This window comes from Macaca thibetana, chromosome 10 (genome assembly GCF_024542745.1).
Source record: "Macaca thibetana thibetana isolate TM-01 chromosome 10, ASM2454274v1, whole genome shotgun sequence".
In the NCBI taxonomy this organism is placed as follows: Eukaryota; Metazoa; Chordata; class Mammalia; order Primates; family Cercopithecidae; genus Macaca; species Macaca thibetana.
Genome location: NC_065587.1, coordinates 55,723,074 through 55,744,173, shown reverse-complemented (window position 1 = coordinate 55,744,173; position 21,100 = coordinate 55,723,074). Strand labels below are relative to the sequence as shown.

At 45.7% G+C, this 21,100-nt stretch overlaps 3 protein-coding genes across 3 annotated transcripts in view; 1 reads left to right on the top strand and 2 right to left on the bottom strand.

The window, feature by feature from the left end:
• JPH2 (junctophilin 2) overlaps positions 1-10,925 on the bottom strand; it is an 80,844-nt gene extending 69,919 nt beyond the window's left edge. The window contains exon 1 of the mRNA XM_050806467.1: positions 9,553-10,925. Coding sequence (XP_050662424.1) covers positions 9,553-9,931 — 379 coding nt within the window. The 5' untranslated portion in view covers positions 9,932-10,925. The remainder of the gene's footprint in view (positions 1-9,552) is intronic.
• Positions 1-21,100, top strand: part of GDAP1L1 (ganglioside induced differentiation associated protein 1 like 1) — a 112,551-nt gene that overhangs the window by 15,146 nt on the left and 76,305 nt on the right. The window lies entirely within an intron of this gene.
• Positions 19,497-21,100, bottom strand: part of OSER1 (oxidative stress responsive serine rich 1) — a 313,341-nt gene continuing 311,737 nt past the window's right edge. Inside the window, exon 5 of the mRNA XM_050806564.1 lies at positions 19,497-20,723. Coding sequence (XP_050662521.1) covers positions 20,036-20,723 — 688 coding nt within the window. The 3' untranslated portion in view covers positions 19,497-20,035. The remainder of the gene's footprint in view (positions 20,724-21,100) is intronic.

Sequence of the window (21,100 nt, the reverse complement as noted above, 5' to 3'; positions counted from 1 at the left end):
CGTTATTGTACCATTGCACTCCAGCCTGGGCGACAGAGCAAGACCCTACAAAAAAAAAAAAAAAAAAAAAAAAAAAACCCTACCCATAAGGGATTCCAATTTAATTAAAAATAGAAATAATAAAAACATGGTGCATGCCAGCCAGAGTGTGCCCTGCAGGCTGCATGCAGCCGTCTGGCCTCCAATTGTGATTCCAACTCTACCCCATCCACAGCAATGGTCAGCCAGCACTGGCAGGAATACCTCCAGGCACAAGGTGCTCATTCCTGGCCTGGAGCAGGGGTCATTCTGGAGTTCCTAGCACACCTGGGCTGCTCTGTGGATTCTGCCAGGCACAGATCTGTGCCAGGCAACTCTCATCAGTTCCCTTTAAGCAGGGAGTGAAAGTTACACGGGAGGGAGGAGTGCCGGCCCTAACTTCTCTCCTACTCTGTGGCTTCAGCTCGGGAAGGTATAGGTGAGAACAAGGATAACCCTCCAAGGCAGGAAGTCTATGGCAGGAAGCAACCCTGTCCCCCCCGGCCCCACACCCCACCCTTAACCAGGGCCCTCAGAAAATGAGACTCGGCATTCCTCACAAGGGTGTGGAGGGCAGGGCCTCCTCCGGGGAACAGCTGCTGGTCACGGAATTAGTAGGCCCTGGAAACAAGCAAGCTCGATAAATCCCAGAGGCCTGGCCTTGGACAGAAGCACGTCTGCAGAGATTTGGCCAATCGGGCACATGAATCACTGAAAACAAGGCCGTGGAGAGGAAAGACTAATGATGTCCGCTTTTCTGTCCTGCTAAGGGTCTGCTGCGCTCTCCTGGGGTCTCCGTAGAATGCCCAGAGGCTGCCAAGGCAGCAGCTCAGCTGACTGTCACACTGATGCCTGGCTGTGAACTGGGACATGAGATTTCCAAGATGAGGTTAAATTATGCTGATTCTACATTCGAAATGGAATTGTGTCTGGCATGGATTCCATCTACACTGGCAAGACTCAAGGCAGAACTACGCGAATCAAAGTCTTGTCTTATTTACTGTTCCAAAGTCAAAAACTCCTTTTTTCCTCAAATATCCTCCCAAAGACAGGGACAGCTATGGTTCAGGCCGTGCTGAATTAATTCACCCTTTGGAATGTGAAGGAAATACAGGAGTATATATTTTGGCATTTCCTACGTGCCAGGCATGATGCTGAGTGCTTCGTAGGTATTATATTGTTTCATTGTCTCGACCATATTCTGAGGGAGATGTTAGCACATCCCTAAAGGAAAAAAGGAAACAGAAGCTCGGGGAGGTTACATGGTGCGCCCAGGTTCATATGGTTAAGAACCGGAACAGCCGGGATTTGAACCCAGATCTGGCTACTCCAAGTTTCAGATGTTTAAATATCATATGTCTTCCTTTAGTAATATCAGATTCTCTCAGGGCCTCTACACTTTATTTTCAATAACAATCAAACTGTTTTAAGTTAAAAGATATTCCTCTTAACCTCAAAAACAAAAACAAAAAGATCCACTAGAACTAAGAAATTAACTGAGCACGGTAAAAGAATTCAAAGTCAATATACACAAATAGTTGTGTTTCTATAAACCAGCAGTGAACAATTGAAAAAATAAAATGTTAAATGCCATTTACAATATCACAAAAAATAAAATACCTAGGGATAAAATTAACAAAAGATGTATAAGACATTGAAATCTCTAAAACATTGCTGTGTGGAATTAAAGAAAACCTAAACAAATAGGGATATATACCATGTTCATGGGTTGGAAGACTCACTGCTAATAAGATGTCCATTCTCTCAAACTGATCTATAGATTTAATACAATCTTCATCAAAATCCCAGCAGGCCTTTTCAGAAATCAAGAAGCTGGTTTTCTTTTCTTTGTTTTTGTTTTGTTTTGTTTTGTTTTGTTTTGTTTTTGAGACAGGGTCTCACTCTGTTGCCCAGGCTGAAGAAGCTGATTTTAAAATAGAAATGACCTAGAATAATGCAATCTTGAACAAGAAGAGCAAAGTTGAAGGATTTACTCTGATTTTATGACAGTATAAAGCTATAGTAACCAAGGCAGCATGACATTGGCATAAAGATAGATAAACTGATCAACAGAAAAGTATTCTATTATGCAAATAAATAAATAAATATGAAAGTTAAGTTCCTTCAAGCTTCTCTCTGCAAGGAACATGTATCACAGGCCCAGAGAATGTGACACCAGGTACTTACTGCTCAGTCTGGCAAAATCACGTAGCTCCTGTGTTCAGAGTCAATTGGACTAACATTAGCTTAAATCATAAGCTTTGAGCAGAAGAAAGAAAACTGGATCCACAGCGCAAACGCTTGGGTTTTTGACCCAATCGTCATAATTAAACATAAAGTCTCAACTTTTCAGCATGTAATGATAATAATAATATTAGTAATGAAAGCACTAACACATGTCATACCCTGTTCTAAGAGCTTTACATGGATCAGGGCCTCATTTAATTCTGTCAACAAAATAGAATAAAAGAGAAAATAGCAAGCATCGTACCTAGGAAGGGAAATCTTGTTTTGCGATGGTTTGTTTCAGTTTTGCATTCTTTTTATATGTGTATAGATATAGAATTACAATGTAAAATACATTTTTTTTTGCATTCACTGCCCAGAGAAGGAATAAAATACATATCTTATAGTGGGATTGCAATTATAACAGTTTAAAAGCCACTAGGGTAGTAGATGACAGGGTTATGAGGAAACCTAAGTAATACAATGCCCATAAGACGCTTAGCCGGAGCCTGGTACATAATAAAGACACATTAACTAGTAGCCAGGCACAGTTATTACTATTGTCAAGGCCAGCTTCGTGAGTGCTGGAACTATGCAGTCTCGTAGGACCCAGCACTCAGAAGGCCCCTGCGCCTGGGTTAATGCTCTGTTGTCCCCATCTTAAAATTCTAATGATTTTAAAGAAGGGGTCCACATTTTCATTTTGCACTGGGTCTCACGAATTATGAAGCATGTCCTATTCTGTATCATTGTTTACTGTTTATTATTTAAAATACTTATTTATAATACCAAATGTTTAATGATCACTTATTATTATCAAATTGCATCTCTGCCTCTTATTAGCTAGATGACCTTGAGCGAGGTACTTGCATGATCTCCATGTCAGCTTCCTCATATGTAAAACAGGAGCCATAACTATGTCTCCATGAGGTTGTTGGGTGAGGGTTTAAACAACACAGCAGGCTGCGCGCGGTGGCTCACCCCTGTCATCCCAGCACTTTGGGAGGCCGAGGCAGGGGTATCACCTGAGGTCAGGAGCTCGAGACTAGCCTGGACAAAATGGTGAAACCCTGTCTCTACTAAAACAAAAAGTTAGCCGGGCATGGTGGCACATGCCTATAGTCCCAGCTACTGAGGAGGCTGAGGCAGGAGAATTGCTTGAATCCAGGAGGCGGAGGTTACAGTGAGCCAAGATTGCACCATTGCACTACAGCCTGGGCGACAAGAATGGAACTCCATCTCAAAAAATCAATCAATAAATAAATAACACAACATACCTCAAGTACCTCAAGTGCTAGGAATGGTGCCTGGGACTTAGTAAGCACTCCAAACATGTTAACTATCATTATTATTATTTATTTTATTTTATTTTATTTTTTTGACACAGTGTCTCATTCTGTTGCATAGCCTGGAGTGCAGTGGTGTGATCATGGCTCACTGCAGCCTCGACCTCCCGGACTCAAGCGATCCTCCCACCTCAGCCTCTGAAGTAGTTGGGACTATAGGTGAGTGCCACCATGTCCAGCTAATTTTGTATTTTTCTTTTTTGTTGAGATGGGGTTTCACCATGTTGCCCAGGCTGGTCTTGAACTCCTGGGCTCCAGCAGTCTGCCCACAATTGGCTTTACTGTTATTATTTTTATTAGCTTTATGGAAAAAGTCCACTTCGGGCTTGATTCTTCCAGTGCACATTTTGGGGACAGGATTAATAAAGTCATCAGTGGTTCTGGAACTTCTCTGAGCCAGAGATGACTTGGAGAATCTGAGACTATGTGAGAAAATGCCTCCCAGAAAAACACAGATAGTCTTGCACATATGTTCATATCACGCCTGAAGTTTCAGGGTATTTATGGGTCTCTGAGGCCAAAGCAAGGGCCCCAGGACCAAGAACCTCAGAAAACAACAAGCACTAAAGACTCTAGGAGGTCTGGAGCCCGTGAGTGTCTTGGTGGGAACAGCCAGCCACGCAACAGGCACATTACTCTTTCAGGGCTGGGGCGTGTGCGTGTGCTTTAAGTCAGCAGCTGTTTTTAGCTTTGCTATATATGGCCAGGGGAGGAATGAGGGCTATAGGAGGGGGAGGGGTGCCAAGCAGCTTACAACAGGGTTTGGAAGGCCAGAGCTCCTGCACCAGCCCCACCTTCCCCTTCCCATGCGAGAGCTGGAGAGCTTATCCTCAGACCAAAGAGAAAGTCTAGAGGACAGGGAGGGGTCTGCCAGATGGGAATGGCAGAGCTTTGAAGAAGACGCCAAGTCAAGTCACCTTAGAACAATGAGTGTCAAAATTTTTGGACCATGACTTGCAGTAAGAAACACATATTACATTGCAAAACACACATAAATGCAGACACTTTTGAACACACACACACTCTCACACATGGTGTGTGTGCATATATATGTGTATCTCCCCAACTGAATAAATATTTCAGAAAATAATACTTTATCTTACTCTCTGTGAAATACTCCGATACTTTTCTATTCTGTTCTGTTCTGTTCTTTCCTTTTTGAAAAATGCAGGTCCTGACCCACTGAATTGACTTCACCATCCACTAATGTGTTGACATCTCCAGTTTAGAAAACTGCTATTTCCTTTGTAGCATTTGACTGCCAGAAAAGCAGGCAGTGGAGAAGACTTCTGAACCTTTGAGGATAAGATACGAGTTTCAGCTTTATCTCCTAGCTGGTGGCAAGTTTTGGACCTCCCAGTTTTTGCATTCTCTGTCCTCTCGTCCTGGAGTCTCCCTCCGCCCTTGTCACCTGGCTCACTCCTGCACGTATGTCGGGGCTCGGCTTGCAGCTGACTTCAGGAAGCCTCCCTGAATGCCTGGGTCTGGTCAACTGCCCGCTTTGGCTTTGTTACTCCGCTGTCTGTCCCTACCTAGCACCCAACACAGAACTGCAGGACAATTTCCTGTTAGATTTGCTACGAAGACAGGGAGCGTTTCCCTTCTGCTTATTTCTACACTACAGGTGTAGCATCGTGCTAGCTGCATCATAGTCACTAAATAAATATTTACTGGATGAATCAATAATAGGTAATAGTAATAAGAGCAATCACCATTTACTGAGTACTTATTCATCCCATGAGAAGTCTTTTGAGAGAGTAGGATAGGTCCATTTTATAGACAAGGAAATTAAGGTTTGGTGAGTTTAAATAATGTGGCAGGGCCAGGGAAGGGACCCAGGGCAGGGCTGCCAGACTCCCAACCGTTCCTAATCACAGGATCTTATTTGTCCACATTCCCCTCAGTGATACCCAGGTTGGGGCCAAGGGTGAGGGCAGATCCTTAACAAACCCTTGGGGGACTGGTGACAGCTTGATTAAAGAGATTTTCCGAAGCAGTGGCCACATCTAATTTTGGAGAGTTGCACCTCGTGTGTGGCTTGGGAAAGAGAATCTGTGAGGTGGATGTGGATGTGGGGTCATCTCATCTGGGAGAAGTCTGGGGCTCTGATAAACCAAGGCAGCAGGGCTTCTGGTCACCTGGCCTGAAGAGCTCCTGGGCACACCTGGGATAAAATCCAGGGCCTGCAAAGCCTGTGTGATCCGGCCCAGGCCCACGATGTCTGCACCCCTCGCTCACTCTGGCATTTGTGCTGTTCCTCAAACCTGCCTTGGGGACTTTGCAACGGGATTCCGTCTGCCTGAGGGGACCTACTTCCTCTCCAGGCCCCTCCATCCTGCCTCTGAGACCACTCCATCTAAGAACACCATCCTCTTCTGCCTCTATTAGTTTTTTCCATACACTTGTAACTTCTGGAGATTACATGTATGTTTGTTTTCTAGTTTATTCTTCTCCACTGGACAGGAAGCTCCTTGAGGACCTCGTCTTGCTCACTGCCCCTGCCCTAGAACTTGCCGTGAAGCAGTGCCTGGAACAGACCAGGTGCTCAGTAGTACTGGTTGCATGAATGAATGAATGAATAGATTTTCCTCTTTTAGACATATTAGGAGATGGGTCTATGGTTTCCTATGCTCATTTTGACCCAGAGATTTGTGTCCTGTGACTCACATCCAGACCCAAAACACACACAGACACACACACATGCACATAAAGACACATGCACACACAGACACGTGGACACAGACACACATGCACACACGCACACACACACCTTGGTTTGAAGAGAAGAGGGACGGGAACGAACATTCTACGCATGCCTACAGTGCACCATAGGTAACAGACGCTGTATAAGCACTCAAGGATTATCTCCATTTTTAGCCAGAGAAACTGAGGCTTGCTCTCTGCTGTGTCTCCAGTGTCTAGCACTGTGCCTGGCATAAACATCTGCTGAACTGAATTGCACTAGATTCAAGAGGCTCAGAAAACAGCTCAAGGTCACCCAACTAGCAAGTGGTGAAGCCAGAATCTGTGCTCAGGGCTGTTCAGTTCCCAGCCAGTGCTGGGTAGCAGCCATAGGCACCTGCACAAACTCCAGCGACCTCGTTAACATCCAGACACCCACCAACTGGCAGCCCAGATGCAAATTTATCCTGCACCTGAGGCTGCTCTCAATGTGTCCAACAGCCTTGGCTTCAACAAACCTTGCTCCCTGGGCTGGCTGATGCCTTTTTCTGCCTCAGCTGCCCTGATCCCAGCCCCAGTCCTACATTTCCTAGCCACTGTCAAAAAAGGAGACACTAGTGATGAATACATTGTCCTACGAATGCCTTCTGACACCAAATGTCATTTGTAAAAATTAGCCAGTTATGAGTTATCTGTGTCAGTTCCTCTTTCCAATGCAGCTCATTAGGAAGACTTTATAGAATTATCCTGCATCAGAAAGAGTTGGAATGACCATTCAAAACCGCAGCCAGCAAACTTTTGCTATAAAGAGTCAGGTAGGGCGGGGTGTAATGGTTCACACCTGTAATCCCAGCACTTTGGGAGGCCAAGGCAGGTGGATCACTTGAGGTCAGGAGTTCAAGACCAGCCTGGCCAATGGGGCAAAAACCCATTTCTACCAAAAAATACAAAAAAAAAAAAAAAAAAATTAGCCGGGTGTGGTGGCAAGTGCCTGTCGTCCCAGTTACTCGGGAGGCTGAGGTAGGAGAATCACTTGAACCTGCGAGGCAGAGGCTGCAGTGAGCTGAGATTGTGCCACTGCACTCCAGCTTAGGCTACAGAGTAAGAACCTCCCTCAAAAAAAAAAAAAAAAAAAAAAAGTCAGGTAGTAAATACCTTAGGCTTTGCAGGACAAGAAGCAAAATTGAGGATGTTACGTAGGGGCTTTCAAATAATTTTGCATGCCAAAAAATATTGTTCTTCTTTTTTTCAATTATTCTCAGCTTATAAGCTGTGCAGAACTGACAGCGGGCCAGTTCGGCCCATGATCTATGGTTTGCTAGGCCCTAATTTAAAGCAACAATTTTTAAACTTTGTTGTGTATAAAAATTGCCTGATAAGCTTGTGAAAGCAGCGTTCGGGCCCTTCTCATCAGAGATTCTGATGAGAAGGTCTGGGTGGGCCACTGAATTTGCATTTCTAACTGGTGGATGGATGGTGCTGATGCTGTCCCCCCACCGCCCACATTTTGAGCGGTACTGATTCTAAAGTGTCCCTTTTCATAGATGAGGAAACTGGCTTAGCTAAGTGATATGCCCAATGTTACACCCCGTGGACTAGGTAATGACGGCTGCTCTGCCACTCCACAGGGCTGTTTTGCCACAGAAAACTCCTCTCTGTTTCTTTAACCCACTACCACTCTCATGCTTCTGAGCCTTTGTCCTCACTTCTCTCTCTGTCCCACGCCCACTCTCACAAATGTAACTTTCCTGTAGAGACCAAGCTCAGGCGTCACCTCCACTTAAAGCTGATCTCCTCAAATCTAAATGCTGCTTTTCACAACAGCATCTGTACATACTTGTGTATAATGTATATAATTGTTTGCCTGCATGCCTATCTTTGTTTTTTGATTTTTCCTTTTGTAGAGATGGGGATCTTGCTAGATCGCCCAGGCTGGTGTTGAACTCCTGGCCTCAAGTGATCCTCCCACCACGGCTTCCCAAAGTGCTGAGATTACAGGTGTGAGCCACAGAGGCCGAGAATTGCTTGAGCCCAGGAGTTTGAGACCAGCCTGGGCTACATAGTAAGACCCCATCTCTACAAAAAACAAATAACAATTAATTAGCTAGGCGTGGTGGCATGTGCCTATAGTTCCAGCTACTCAGGAGGCCCAGATGGGAGGATTGCTCGAGCCCAGGAGTTCAAGGTTGCAGTGAGCTGTGATTGTGCTACTGCACTTCAGCCTGAGCAACAGAGCAAGATCTATCTTTAAAAAGTTTTAAAAAGGAAACACAAAAGGAATGTAGGCCAGGCACAGTGTCTCATACCTGTAATCCCAGCAATTTGAGAGGCCAAGACAGGCAGATTGCTTGAGCTCAGAAGTTTGAGACCAGTCTGGGCAATATGAAAAAGCCCTGTCTCTACAAAAGAACAAAAAAAACCAAAAAACAAAAAACAAAAATTAGCCAGGCATGGTGGTGCATGCCCATAGTCCCAATTACTAGGGAAGCTGAGGTTGGAGGATCGCTTGATCCTGGGAGGTCGAGGCTGCAGAGAGCTGAGATCATGCCACTACACTCCAGCGTGGGCAACAGAATGAGACCTTGTCTCAAAAAAAAAAAAGAGAATCCATGGATGGATCATGGATGGATGGATGGATGGAAAGATGGATGGGTGGATGGGCAGGTAGATGTATGAATGGCTGAATGGGTAGGTGAATGGTTGGGTGGAAGCATGAATGGGTGGGTGGGTGGGTAGATGGATGGATGGGCTGGCAGGTGGGTGGGTGGATGGACAGATGGATGGATGGATGGATGGACGGGTGGGTGGATTGGTGTGTGGATAGATGATGAGTGGATAGATGGATGGGTGGATGGGTAGATGGGTGGGTGGATGAATGAATACTCCTCATGATCTATTGCTTGAAAATAATTTTCACGGCAAAGTTAAGACTAGAACCCGATTCTGCTAGAGTATATTTCATGGCTGTTTATGTTGGAGCATACCGAACATGCTAACGGTAGTAGTTATATTTTATTGTGTGTTGAGTGTGCACTTATATGGCAGGCTTTGTACTAAGCACTCCCACTAATCCTCTTGATAACCCCTTTATTCGCTCCATCTTTACTACAAGAAAATGGATGCTCAGAAAGGTAGAGCAGCTTGCCCAAAGCCACACAGCAAATCACATCCTAGCCCATCTGATTCTGTGCCAATTGCCCATCACCTTTCCCACCCTCCACCAGGGTTTCTCACCCTCCCTGGCCCTGCCCCACCTCTGCAGGCCCCCAGCTGGCCTCACCTCCATCAGCATAGGTCTCGGTGCCATAGCCGTCTTGCAGGCCATTGTTCCAGGTGCCCTCATACTTGGCACCGCTGCTTGAGCTCTGCCGGATTCCGTAGCGTCCCTTGAAGCCATGTGTCCACTCGCCCTTGTAGAGCCAGCGCCCCTTGGTCTCTATGCCCAGCCCATGCCGTTTGCCCTGGCTCCAGTATCCCTCAAAGGTATTTCCGCTGGGCCAGGTATAGACACCTGCCACCTCAAAGCCAAAGTTCCAGGAGCCAGAGTATTCGCCCTGGCCCTTGGGGCCTGTGCACAGTCCGTGCCCGTGGGCCTTTCCCCCCTCCCAGCCCCCGCAGTACGCCCCACCGTCATCAAAGTCAAAGCGGCCCCCGCTCATCTCATCATAGCCCCTGACAACCTCCCCGTCCTCCAGGGTGAGTGCAGAGGGCGTGGGTGATGCCTGCAACACTCCTCCAGTGCCCTCGGGGGCAGGCCCCCAGACTCACCACTGCGCCCCAGGAGGGGGGAAGCAGGATGCCAGCAGAGGCTGAAAGAGCCCCGGCGCCAAGTCAGCACTGGGTTGGCTAGTCAGTGCCATGCCCAGGAGCCCCGACTCCACCAGCCAGAGCAAGGCTGCCTGCTGGGAAGAAAGCAGAAAGGAAAGGTTCAAAGTCCCCACAAAGCGTCCCAAGTCTGCCTTCCAAGAAGTCCAAGGGAAAACGGTGTGATCTCTTCAAGAAGCCCAGTGAAAGCGTGGGGTGGAGGGGTCCCCAGCCTTTTCAAAGAGGGGAAATTCCCCTCGGTGACAGCCCCCGCCTGAGGCTGGGTTCCCGCAGCCCGCTGGCCCCCTTCTCCACCCCAGTGGGTGTGCGGGGCTGTCGGTCTCCCCGCCGCTGCCCCGCCCCCTTCTCCAATCCTGCCCTCCTCCCCGGACGGAAAGGTCAGTGTTGCCCTAACAAGGCCATTGGATCTCAGAAGCTGCTCCCAAAATAACCCCCGGCCAGCCCAGCCTCCTTCAAAGCGGGAAGGAGGGGTATTTCAAACCGTGCCCGTGCTGCAGACCCGGGCAGTGGCTGGAGAGATGAGGAAGGAGGCTGAGAACTGAGTGCAGGCAGCCCAGGGAACCTGGTGTCTTTTTCTCCCGGGAATAAGAGCTGCCTTCCATTCTCAGAGTCCCCTGGGTCTGCGGGCAGGGAGGGCGCCGGGGAATCGGGGAAGGGAGGGGAGACGGAGACCAGTAGAACGCCCAGTCCTGGAACACTGAAAATCCCCCAGAGCGAGGAGATTGGCAGATCTCAGCCCCATCACCACTCACATGCCCTAAGGGGACCTGGGGTTACAGCACCACTGCCAGCCCCATCAAGGAATCCGGTGACCTAAAGAGAAAGGAATGGAGACAGTTTCACATGTGCTTCCGAAAGCAGAGGAGGGAAGTCAGAAAGAGAGGGGAGGCTGTGGAAACAGAGTCTGGAAGATACACCAAATCTCAGTCCAGTGCTCACGCACCACCCTGAGCTCCCTCCACCCCGGAGAACCTGGTGCAAGAAGCAATCATCTATTTCCTTTCTCTTTCCCCTGAAAGGCAAAGAGAAGGGAGAGGAGCCTGCCCTCCTCGCTGCCTGAGACACAGACTGGGCTTCCCGCTAGCTTCCTCTCCCCACCCCTTGGTACCTCTGCGCCCTCCCTGCCGCAGACCCGGCAGACCCTGAGGGTCAAAGGAGTCCCCTTCCTGTCAACCCAGGGTTGTGCTGTAATGAGGTCCTCTCAGAAATTCTCAAGGGTCATGATTTTTTAAAAATTTCCCTTTCCGAGCTGTCTTTTCCTCTAGTGTCCTAGGAGCCTGTGAGGCCAGACTTCAGAAAGCTCTTGGGGCAGGGCCAGGAGAGAAGGGCCCGGGTGGATTCCCAGCCACTCAGGTTCCCACCAAACTCCAGTAAAAAGAACAAATAAATCTCCACGGCAAGAAGCTGTGGCCAGAGCTAATGATTGTAAATCCCAGCTAAGCCCAAGGTTAATAGGAGTATAGAGGAATTCTGGGAAAGGTAAGAGCCACTAGGAACATCTGTGTGTGTCTGTGTGTGTGTGTGAATGTGTGTGTAAGAGTGTGTGTGAACGTGTGTAAGAGTGTGTGTGAAGTGTATGAGAGTGTCTGTGGCAAGAGTGTGTTGCGAGAGTGTGTGTGGTGAGAGTGTGTGTATGTGTGTGTGTTTGTGTGTGAGTGTGTGTGTGAAGATGGGGATGGACGAGAAAGAGAGAACTAAGCACAGAAGGTGCTAGAGAACATCAGACAATTATCTGACTTTAAATTTATCTGACATATTTCCTAACCCCGTGATAATTTAGGCCACGTAAAGTCACTGCGGAAGTCTTGTTCCTGTTTGGGAAGTGGGTAAAAAATGTTCCCTGCTTTCCTTCCAGCGGGTTATCTGTTCTTAGGACTTGGTTTCATCCTTGGTCACAGCCCCTGACCTTAAAGAGCCCCTTCTGTATCTGCGTTTCACCACCAGGTAGAGGCACCCAGCCTCTTGGGCTCACTGTCACCATCTGTTTGCCAAGCTGACAGGGAGCACATAGTGGATAAGGACTGTGTCCTCTGGGTAGTTAGGTGTGAGCCCTGGCCAGGTTGACTGACAGTCTGCTTGCACAATTCACTTCTAAGAACACCTCAGGGCTACTCCTGGGGAGTTCTGCTTTCGCCACTTCTCACTGAGGACTTCCGAGAATCACAAACTTTTTTCGAGCTCTGCTGTCAGGGGAAGAGCATCTCCAACTGGAAGCTAGGGGAGTTTGAGCTGCGGATTCAATATTGTAATCATACGCTTAGGCCAGGCGGCCATTGCTGCATCTTAGCAGGGTGTTCCACCTATGTGAATTTAACCACTGTCCATCCATAGCAGCTCCCTAGGGTCGCTCTCTACCCAGGGTTACTACACGCAAGAACCACCTACTGAACTTAAAAACATAAAGAGATCCGAGAGCCCCACCTGAGACCTACAGAATTAGATTGTCCTGGGAGAAGACCTGGGCAGTCGTATTCTTTTAAAAGCTCGTCAGATGAATCTGACTCTCATCTCTGGTTAAAAACACTGTAAGTGCCTGGTATAGGGGCTCACACCTGTAATCCCAGCACTTTGGGAGGCCAAGGCTGGAGGATTGCTTGAGCCCAGGGGTTTGAGACCAACCTGGACAACAAAGTGAGACCCCCGCCTCTACAATTTAAAAAACATTTTTTTAAATTATCCAGGTGTGGTGATACACACCTGTGGTCCCAGCTACATGGGAAGCGGAGGCAGGAGGATTGCTTGAGTCAAGGAGTTGGAGGCTGCAATGAGCCATTTTGGTACCACTGCACTCCAGCCTGGGCAACCCTGTTTCAAAACATAAATAAATAGATAGATAGAAAATAACAACGAAACCATGGTAAAATTTCAAATTAAGAAACTGTTTAATAACATAAAGATTCATGAATCCGTTTACTGCAGGATGAGTAGTTTTGGAGTTAGATACGTCTTCAAATCCCAGTCCTGCCCCTCACAAGCTGTGTGACCTGGGACCAATTGTTAATTTCTCTAAACTGCAAGTTTTTCATCTGTAAAAGTCCCTACCTCAGAGGATTATTGGTATCAAGAATAACAGTATCTACCTTATATGACTGGGTGAGGATTAGAGAGTTAATACTGTAAAAAGGCTCAGAACACACTACACGTATAATCAGTGTTAGCGCTTATGAGTATTACTCTTACATACTAAATTACTTTTCAGGCTTAATAAAATAGTCATCAAAGAGGGAAGAGGGAACCCTTCCCAAATATTAAATATCTTGACATCGAAGCACTCCTTATTCTCATGTTTTAAACTGAAAAACGAAGTTACTGGTAAAGGGATACTATGACTTTGTAAAGTTTAAGTAAGATTCTTTGCCAAATTTGGTACTGGCCTTACCTGCCCAGAGCTTTCTGATAAGTTACCATTCGTCCTGCCTTTTAAACGGATGCATTTCAGGGAAAGGGAGACCTCTTGTGGTGTTACGTGCATTACAACAGACTTTCCTCAGAAAAAACAAGTTCTTCAAATCCAATGGAATTTACTAAACTTGAAATATTAGCCAGGCATGGTGGTGCATGCCTGTGGTCCTAGCTACTCAGAAGGCTGAGGCAGAAGGATCGCTTGAGCCTGGGAGGTCGAGGCTGCAGGGAGCCATGATCACACCACTGCACTTCAGACTGAGTGATGGAGCAAGATCCTCTCTCAAAAATAATAATAATTATTATCATTTAAAAATAAATAGGCTGGGCGCGGTGGCTCACGCCTGTAATCCTAGCACGTTGAGAGGCCAAGGTAGGTGGATTATCTGAGGTCAGGGGTTCGAGACCAGCCTGGCCAACATGGCGAAACCCCTTCTCTACTAAAAATACAAAAATTAGACGGGCAGAGTGGAACCTTCCTGTAACCCCAGCTACTGGGGGCACTGAGGCAGGAGAATCACTTGAACCCCAGAGACAGAGATTGCAGTGAGCCGAGATGATGCCACTGCACTCCAGCCTGGGCGACAGAGTGAGACTCCATCTCAAAAATAAATAAATAAAAATAAAAAATAAAATAAACTTGAAATAATTATAAACTGGTTTTAAAGGCAGCTAGCCTATTCCCTCTCTTCGTCCCAGATCTCTTCCCACTCCCTTGTTCTGTTCCCTGGTCACTTTCTCCCTCCATTTCCTGCTCAACTTCTCAAGCTTGACTGCTTCTCTGGGAGCCTCAAAGGGAGAGAACTGAAAATCCAGAACAAAGAGAAGGACTGTGCCCAGAAATCCATTGGGGTTCTTCTCAGCCGTGGAAGGTTCAGCAGAGCGAGCCTCATCACCCTGGAAGCCTTTCCAGGCAGGTTTCCTGGCTGGACTAGTGCCCTTCCCACATGCTGGCTCCTCCCCCAAACTATGAGTTGTTAAAGCAAGGATTTTCTTCTTTCCAAAAAATAGTGAATAGTGCTGCAGTGAACATAGGTGTGCATGTATCTTTACAATCGAATGATTTATATTCCTTTGGGAATATAAATCCTTTGGGAATATAAATCAGTAATGAGGCTGCTGGGTCAAATGGTATTTCTGGTTCTAGGTCTTTAAGGAATCGCCACAATGTCTTCCACAAGGGTTGAACTCACTTAGATTCCCACCAAAAGTATAAAAGCATCCTTATTTCTCCAGAGCCGTACCAGCATCTTTTGTTTCTTGTTTGTTGACTTTTTAATAATTGCCATTCTGACTGGTATGAGGTGGTATCTCATTCTGGTTTTGATTTTGCATTTCTCTAGTGATCAGTCAATCAACCCAAATGTCGATCAATGATAGACTGGATAAAGAAAATGTGGTACAGATACACCATGGAATACTATGCAGCCATAAAAAGGAACGTGATCATGTCCTTTGCAGGGGCACAGATGGATCTAGAAGCCATTATTCTCAGCAAACTAACACAGGAATAGAAAACCAAACATGTTCTCACTTTTAAGTGTGAGCTGAACAATGGAAACACATGGACACAGAGAGAGGAACAATGGGGCCTGTGGGTAGGGTGGGGGAGCAGGAAGAGAGAGAGAGCACCAGGATAAACAGCTAATGCATACAGGGCTTCATAGGCTTAATACCTAGGTGATGGGTTGATAGGTGCAGCAAACCACCATGGCACATGCTTACCTATGTAACAAACCTGCATGTCCTGAACATGTACCCCAGAACTTAAATTATTAAAAAACCTGAGCACCTGTTGTACAGCAGGTATTGCAGCTCATCTGTGTCTACCCAGTGCCTGCACATAGTGGGTGCTCCTGGTCTTCCCAGCATCTAGCAGCTGATGACCCCTTCTGAAATCCTTTTTCAATTGACTTCTAGACTCTCTCTCTCTCGGTTCTGCTCCTGCCTTACTGGTTCCTCCTCATCCCCCTGAGTTCTGTACCTTGGGAATGTGCCAGACCTTCATTCTCTGGCTTCTTTATCTACATTCATTTCTGAGGAAGTCTCTAGTCACATGGCTTTGCATAAACTCCCTCTACCGATGACTTTGAAGTCTGCGTCCCCAGTCTGCACCACTCTCCTGATCTTCTGTCAGACATCCAGCCACCTACTCAACATTTCTAAATAACTCATGAGCATCTCAGATTTGACAATAACAAACAAAACTCTCAGTCTCCACTTGCAAATTTGTCCCTCCAGCCGACTCCACAAACTTATTAAAACCTTTGGAGTCAACCTTCATTCCTGTCTTTCTCTCACACCTTAAATCTAGTCCATCAGCAAATCCCTGAAGGGATTTGGATTAAAATAATTCTACAACAGGCTGGGCACAGTGGTTCACACCTGTAATCCCAGCACTTTGGGAGGCAGAGGTGGATCATGAGGTCGGGAGTTCGAGACCAGCCTGGCCAACATGGTGAAACCCTATCTCTACTAAAAATACAAAAATTAGCCGGGTGTGGTGGCATGCGCCTGTAGTCCCAATTACTTGGGAGGCTGAGGCAGGAGAATTGCTTGAACCAGGAGGCAGAGATTGCAGTAAGCTGAGATTGCGGCACTGCACTCCAGCCTGAGCAACAGAGCTAGACTCCGTCTAAAACAAAACAAAACAAAAACCTTCCAGAACACATATTATCTCCTGCACTGCCAAGTACCCAGTACCAAACCTATTGCCTGACTCACTGCAGTAGCCTCCTGACTGTCCTCTTTGCCTTCCCTTAGTCTGCACACAGTAGCCAGTGCTCTTTCAAAAGGTTAAGTCTCAGCTGGGCATGGTGGCTCATGCCTGTAATCCCAGTACTTTTGGAGGGCAAGGTGGGCGGATTGCCTGAGGTCAGGAGTTCAAGACCAGACTGGCCAAAATGGCAAAACCCCATCTCTACTAAAAATACAAAAAAAAAAATTAGCCAGACATGGTGGCGCACACCTGTGATCCCAGCTACCTGGGAGGCTGAGACACGAGAATTGCTTGAACCCGGGAGGTGGAGGTTGCAGTGAGCTGAGATCGTGCCACTGCACTCCAGCCTGGGTGACAGAGCAAGACTCTGTCTCCAAAAAAAAGCTAAGTCTGGTGATGTCTCTCTCCTCTGCTCCTCCAAATGGCTCTCTATCTCACTCACAGTAAGAGTCAACACCTTTGAAATGGCCTATCAGGCCCTCCATGATCTGGCCCGACCGATCTCTCTCTGACCCCACCTGCTCAAGCTGCATTGACATCCTTGTGGTTCCTTCTGCCAAGAATGCCTCTCCCTCAGATGCCCCCATGGCTCACTCTCTTACTTCCTTCAGGTCTCTGCTCAAATATCACCTTATCACAGCATCTTCTCTGCTCACCCCAAATAGCAACCCTATCCCTAGCCCACCCCTTTCTATCTCCTAATTCTTCTTCTCTCCATACAACTTATATGTTCATCACCTTTCTCTACTGAGGACAAGGATATTATTCTGCTTACTGTTCGATTGCCAGGCTCTAGTACAGTGTCCCTGATGTGTTGTAAGCACTTCATACTCATTGAATGAATGAATGAATGAATGAACATTCAATGAAAACTTGTTCAATAAAGGCATGTAGAAATCAAGATGTTACTTTTTTGGAACATCAGAGTGAGACTTAATCCCTCAATCCACAAACCAAATCCATTTTCCTAGATGTATGAGAGAAAGGAGATTAGTTTGGTAAGTCGCATTCACAAAAGAAAGGGACCCTGATGTTAAAGTTGGCCCAACTGGGTCTGAGCAGAGTAATTTTTAACTTCAAGATTCATGTTTTGAGGAAGATTTTGCTGAGATGTAGATAACTTACAACTTATTCCCACAAATCGGGAATGACTCAACTTTCATCCAAGTTGGATTTTGAGTTAGTAGGTCATTGGAACTTTGCCCTTTTCAATCCTTACACCCCTAACACCTTCGTATGAAAAATATACGTATCATCATTCTCTGGTGACTGCTGCACTAACATACAGCACTAAGCAAATAACCAGACCGCTGGCTTGGAAAGCAAACTAAAAGGGATTTAAAGGCTTAAGAACTCGTCTTAATTCAAAGAACATGTTAAGCCCACTTAAGATGAACTTGAATAGTTCACTACTTAATTACAATAGCTCCACTCCTCTCCAGTTTTTATTTTATTTTTGAGACGGAGTCTCACTCTGTCGCCCAGGCTGGAGTACAGTGGTGCGATCTCAGCTCACTGCAAGCTCCGCCTCCTGGGTTCACACCATTCTCCTGCCTCAACCTTCTGAGTAGCTGGGACTACAGGCGCCCACCACCACGCCCAGGTAATTTTTTGCATTTTTAGTAGAGACAGGTTTCACTGTGTTAGCCAGGATGGTCTCGATCTCCTGACCTTGTGATTGGCCCACCTCGGCCTCCCAAAGTGCTGGGATTACAGGCGTGAGCCACCGCGCCCAGCCCAGTTTTTGTTTTTTTAAAGGTGAGCCAAAACATTAGTTGTGGAGGTGAAAGCAGGGTGGTACCTTTACAACCAGAAGCTTAAATTTTGGTCTGGGAATCCCTGGGAGTCCCTGATGCCCTTTTAGGAAATCTGAGGTCAACATTATTTTCATAGTACTAAAACATTACAGGTTGAGGTTCCCTAATCTGAAATGCTTCAAAATCTAGAACTTTTTGAGCACTGACATGAGGATCAAAGGACCTGCTCATTGGAGCAGTTTGGCTTTTAGGATTAATGCAAATCTTTCAAAATCTAAAAAAATTCTGAGATCCGAAACACTTCTGGTCCCAAGTATTTCATGTAAGCAATATTCAACCTTTAGTTGCCTTTTTCACATTCATACTCACAAGTGTACAAAAGTTTGCCAGAGACCACACAATATGCGATATCCCACAGACTGAATGCAGAAACATATGAGAATCTGTCTTCTAATTAAGCCAAACATTAAAAAAGATTTGCAAAAAGGTAGAACAATGCCACTCTTCTAATATTTTTTGTTTTGGAAAAGCTATTTTTCATTCAGAAATTGTTAGCTTGTAATGAATTAAATATTTTAAAATTATCTTAAATTTCTAATATGGTAAACATTAACATATATCCTTTTGGAGACTGTAACAAAACCTTTTGGGTCCTGAATTTGTCAGTGTAAAGGAGGTGCTTACAAAAAGTTTGAGAATTTCTGCCTTAGATATACTAACTAGTACACCTTGTGTCACCATTATTAGGAAATATGTCACAGCTTCTAGAGCTGTGATAAGGTATTTTGCTCCCTCCCTTTAACCAAAGCCTTCAGATGTCACTAAATCCACACTAAACCAATGACCAGTAGAGGACTCCCACTACTTAAGCTTAGGGTTTTTCTAGTAAACACCCTTCCCCTCTCCCCCAAGAACAAATCACCTATTTGTTGAAGCCCACATCCCATTATCATCAATCAACCAGACAGCCAGTGCGATGTTTTAGTAAATAGTATAAATGTATTTTGTAATTTAAACAAAAGCTTCTGTTAACATTATTGCTAACATGACTAGACACTGTCACTAAATTTGGTGGCTCTGCTTAGGATGGTCTGAACACATGGAACATTCTTTTTGGAGCCACCTGAAAAACAAGGATTCATCATCCAGCTGAAACCGAAGACAGATTTTTTTACCAAACTGGAGGGAATTTTGAAATGGTTGACCAAATCTGTGGGATACAGAATGTACAAAATTCTCTTTTGGGGTTGCTGGGGTGACAGGGCAGCTCAAAGAGGTAACCATCTAGAACATCTGAAAGTGAGGTATGAGACCTGTATTACAACTAATAACAAAAAAACACACCATATACTTAAAATGCTGGAGATGGTGAAGACACACACTAGTTTCAAATATTACACCTCCTCCCTCCAACTGAAGCAGCCCATTCCAAGCTGCTTGAGTAACTGCATGTAACATGTCTCAGGATGAATAGCACCAGCAGGGGCTTCTTTAGTGATGGTTAATAACTCTCTCAAACAATAGAGGGCAGGCCAGCTAGTTTATTCAAAATGAATCTAAACCTTAGATCTCTGGCTTAACAATAACATGAGAAATCTTTATAGACACAATAAATCTTGCATTAAATCAGAGATGGTTTAAATCAGTCTTGTAACTTCTAATATTCTGGGCTGGCAACTACAGCATGACAAATGTTCAGGGCAGTTACAAAATCACATTTTACTTTCCTTGGCTACCAAACCTTAAACAAATCTGAAAAATGCACTGTTTTACAAAGGCTTTTACCCACTGCTGCCAGTCTCAAGTAATTATAGTTTCTTCATCCCCCAGGAACATTTCTAAATTTTTCTTTGATCTGCTTGCCTTGAAGTGTACGGAAGAGCTCAGAGAGTAAGTTTAAAGAATGAAGATTGACTGAGATGCCAAGTAAAGTTTTTATTGCAAGCACAGTGAGCAGAGAGAGATGTCTTCTCACACAAAGTGGCCACAAGGTCTGCCATTAACTAAATCTCTTTGACAAGCCTTCATTGGTTTAAAGCATATGAATTAGCTTCTTGCTATCAGGTGTACATCATTTCTGCCATGTGGGACATTTTCTTGGGAATATACAAGTAATACTCCATGTAGCCTGATAGGTCCTCTATGGTCACATCATCCACAAAGACTCGAGCTTGCTCAGAACAGGATCGGGGAGAGCCAGACAGAGTTCTGGCATGCAGCGACTGAGAGTAGTCCTCAAGTGTGGATCTTCGTTCTGGAGCCAAAGGAGGGACACTCTGCAGGCCTGAAAAGGAATACACTTCCATATCATGCCATCTCTTACACTGGCATTCCTTGCCTATGCATGTGCATGGCTTGCCCTGGTTTAGCTTGGAAACAGATTGAAAGTCAGAGAGATCACTGGCTTTGAGACTTGCTTGGGAGACTTGGGTAGCGTCAGAGGAGTCTTCCTTCTTACTCTCTGATGGGAGCCTTGGAACAGAAGTTCTCAAAGGCTCAACGACTGCCCCTGTGTGATTAGTATCGAGAGAAGTAGAGCTTTCTCCTGCACTGAACTCTTTCGGGGTTGAAATTCCCAGCCTACTGCTGCCATCAGGTGAGTCAGTCTGGCTTTTGTGCTTCAGTTGACTGTTGGAAGAAGATGCTATTGTACTGCAATGTATAAACTTTGGAGGATGAAGGACAGGAGACTTAGAACGTCGACGACGCTGAGTTCTCACTGCTCCTCGTGAAGACTTCCTTGTAGACCTAAGAGGAAAAATATACACAAGAAGATGCTGGGATACAGAGCTGTCCTAAACAGATTCTTTATGATAATAGGAAATTTACCTCCCGTCAGATTTACGAGTCTAAGCTCATAAATTTCCCGCAAGAGATGCACCTGCCTCCAATTCCATGCTGCCTAAGTCTTTGTGTATCAAAAACTTCAAAATCATCTTATTAGCAAGCTATACAACCAGGTGAGATAATGGTATTTTTAAACTGAATCACTTGGGCCAAACATTTGGGATAGAACACCTTGGGAGCCTTTGACCAGTGAGTCTGAGGGAAGCACCTCAGACAGACAACTGAAACCAATCCCGTAAAGTCTAAATATTGTGCCCTAAACCTGAATATAGCAGCGT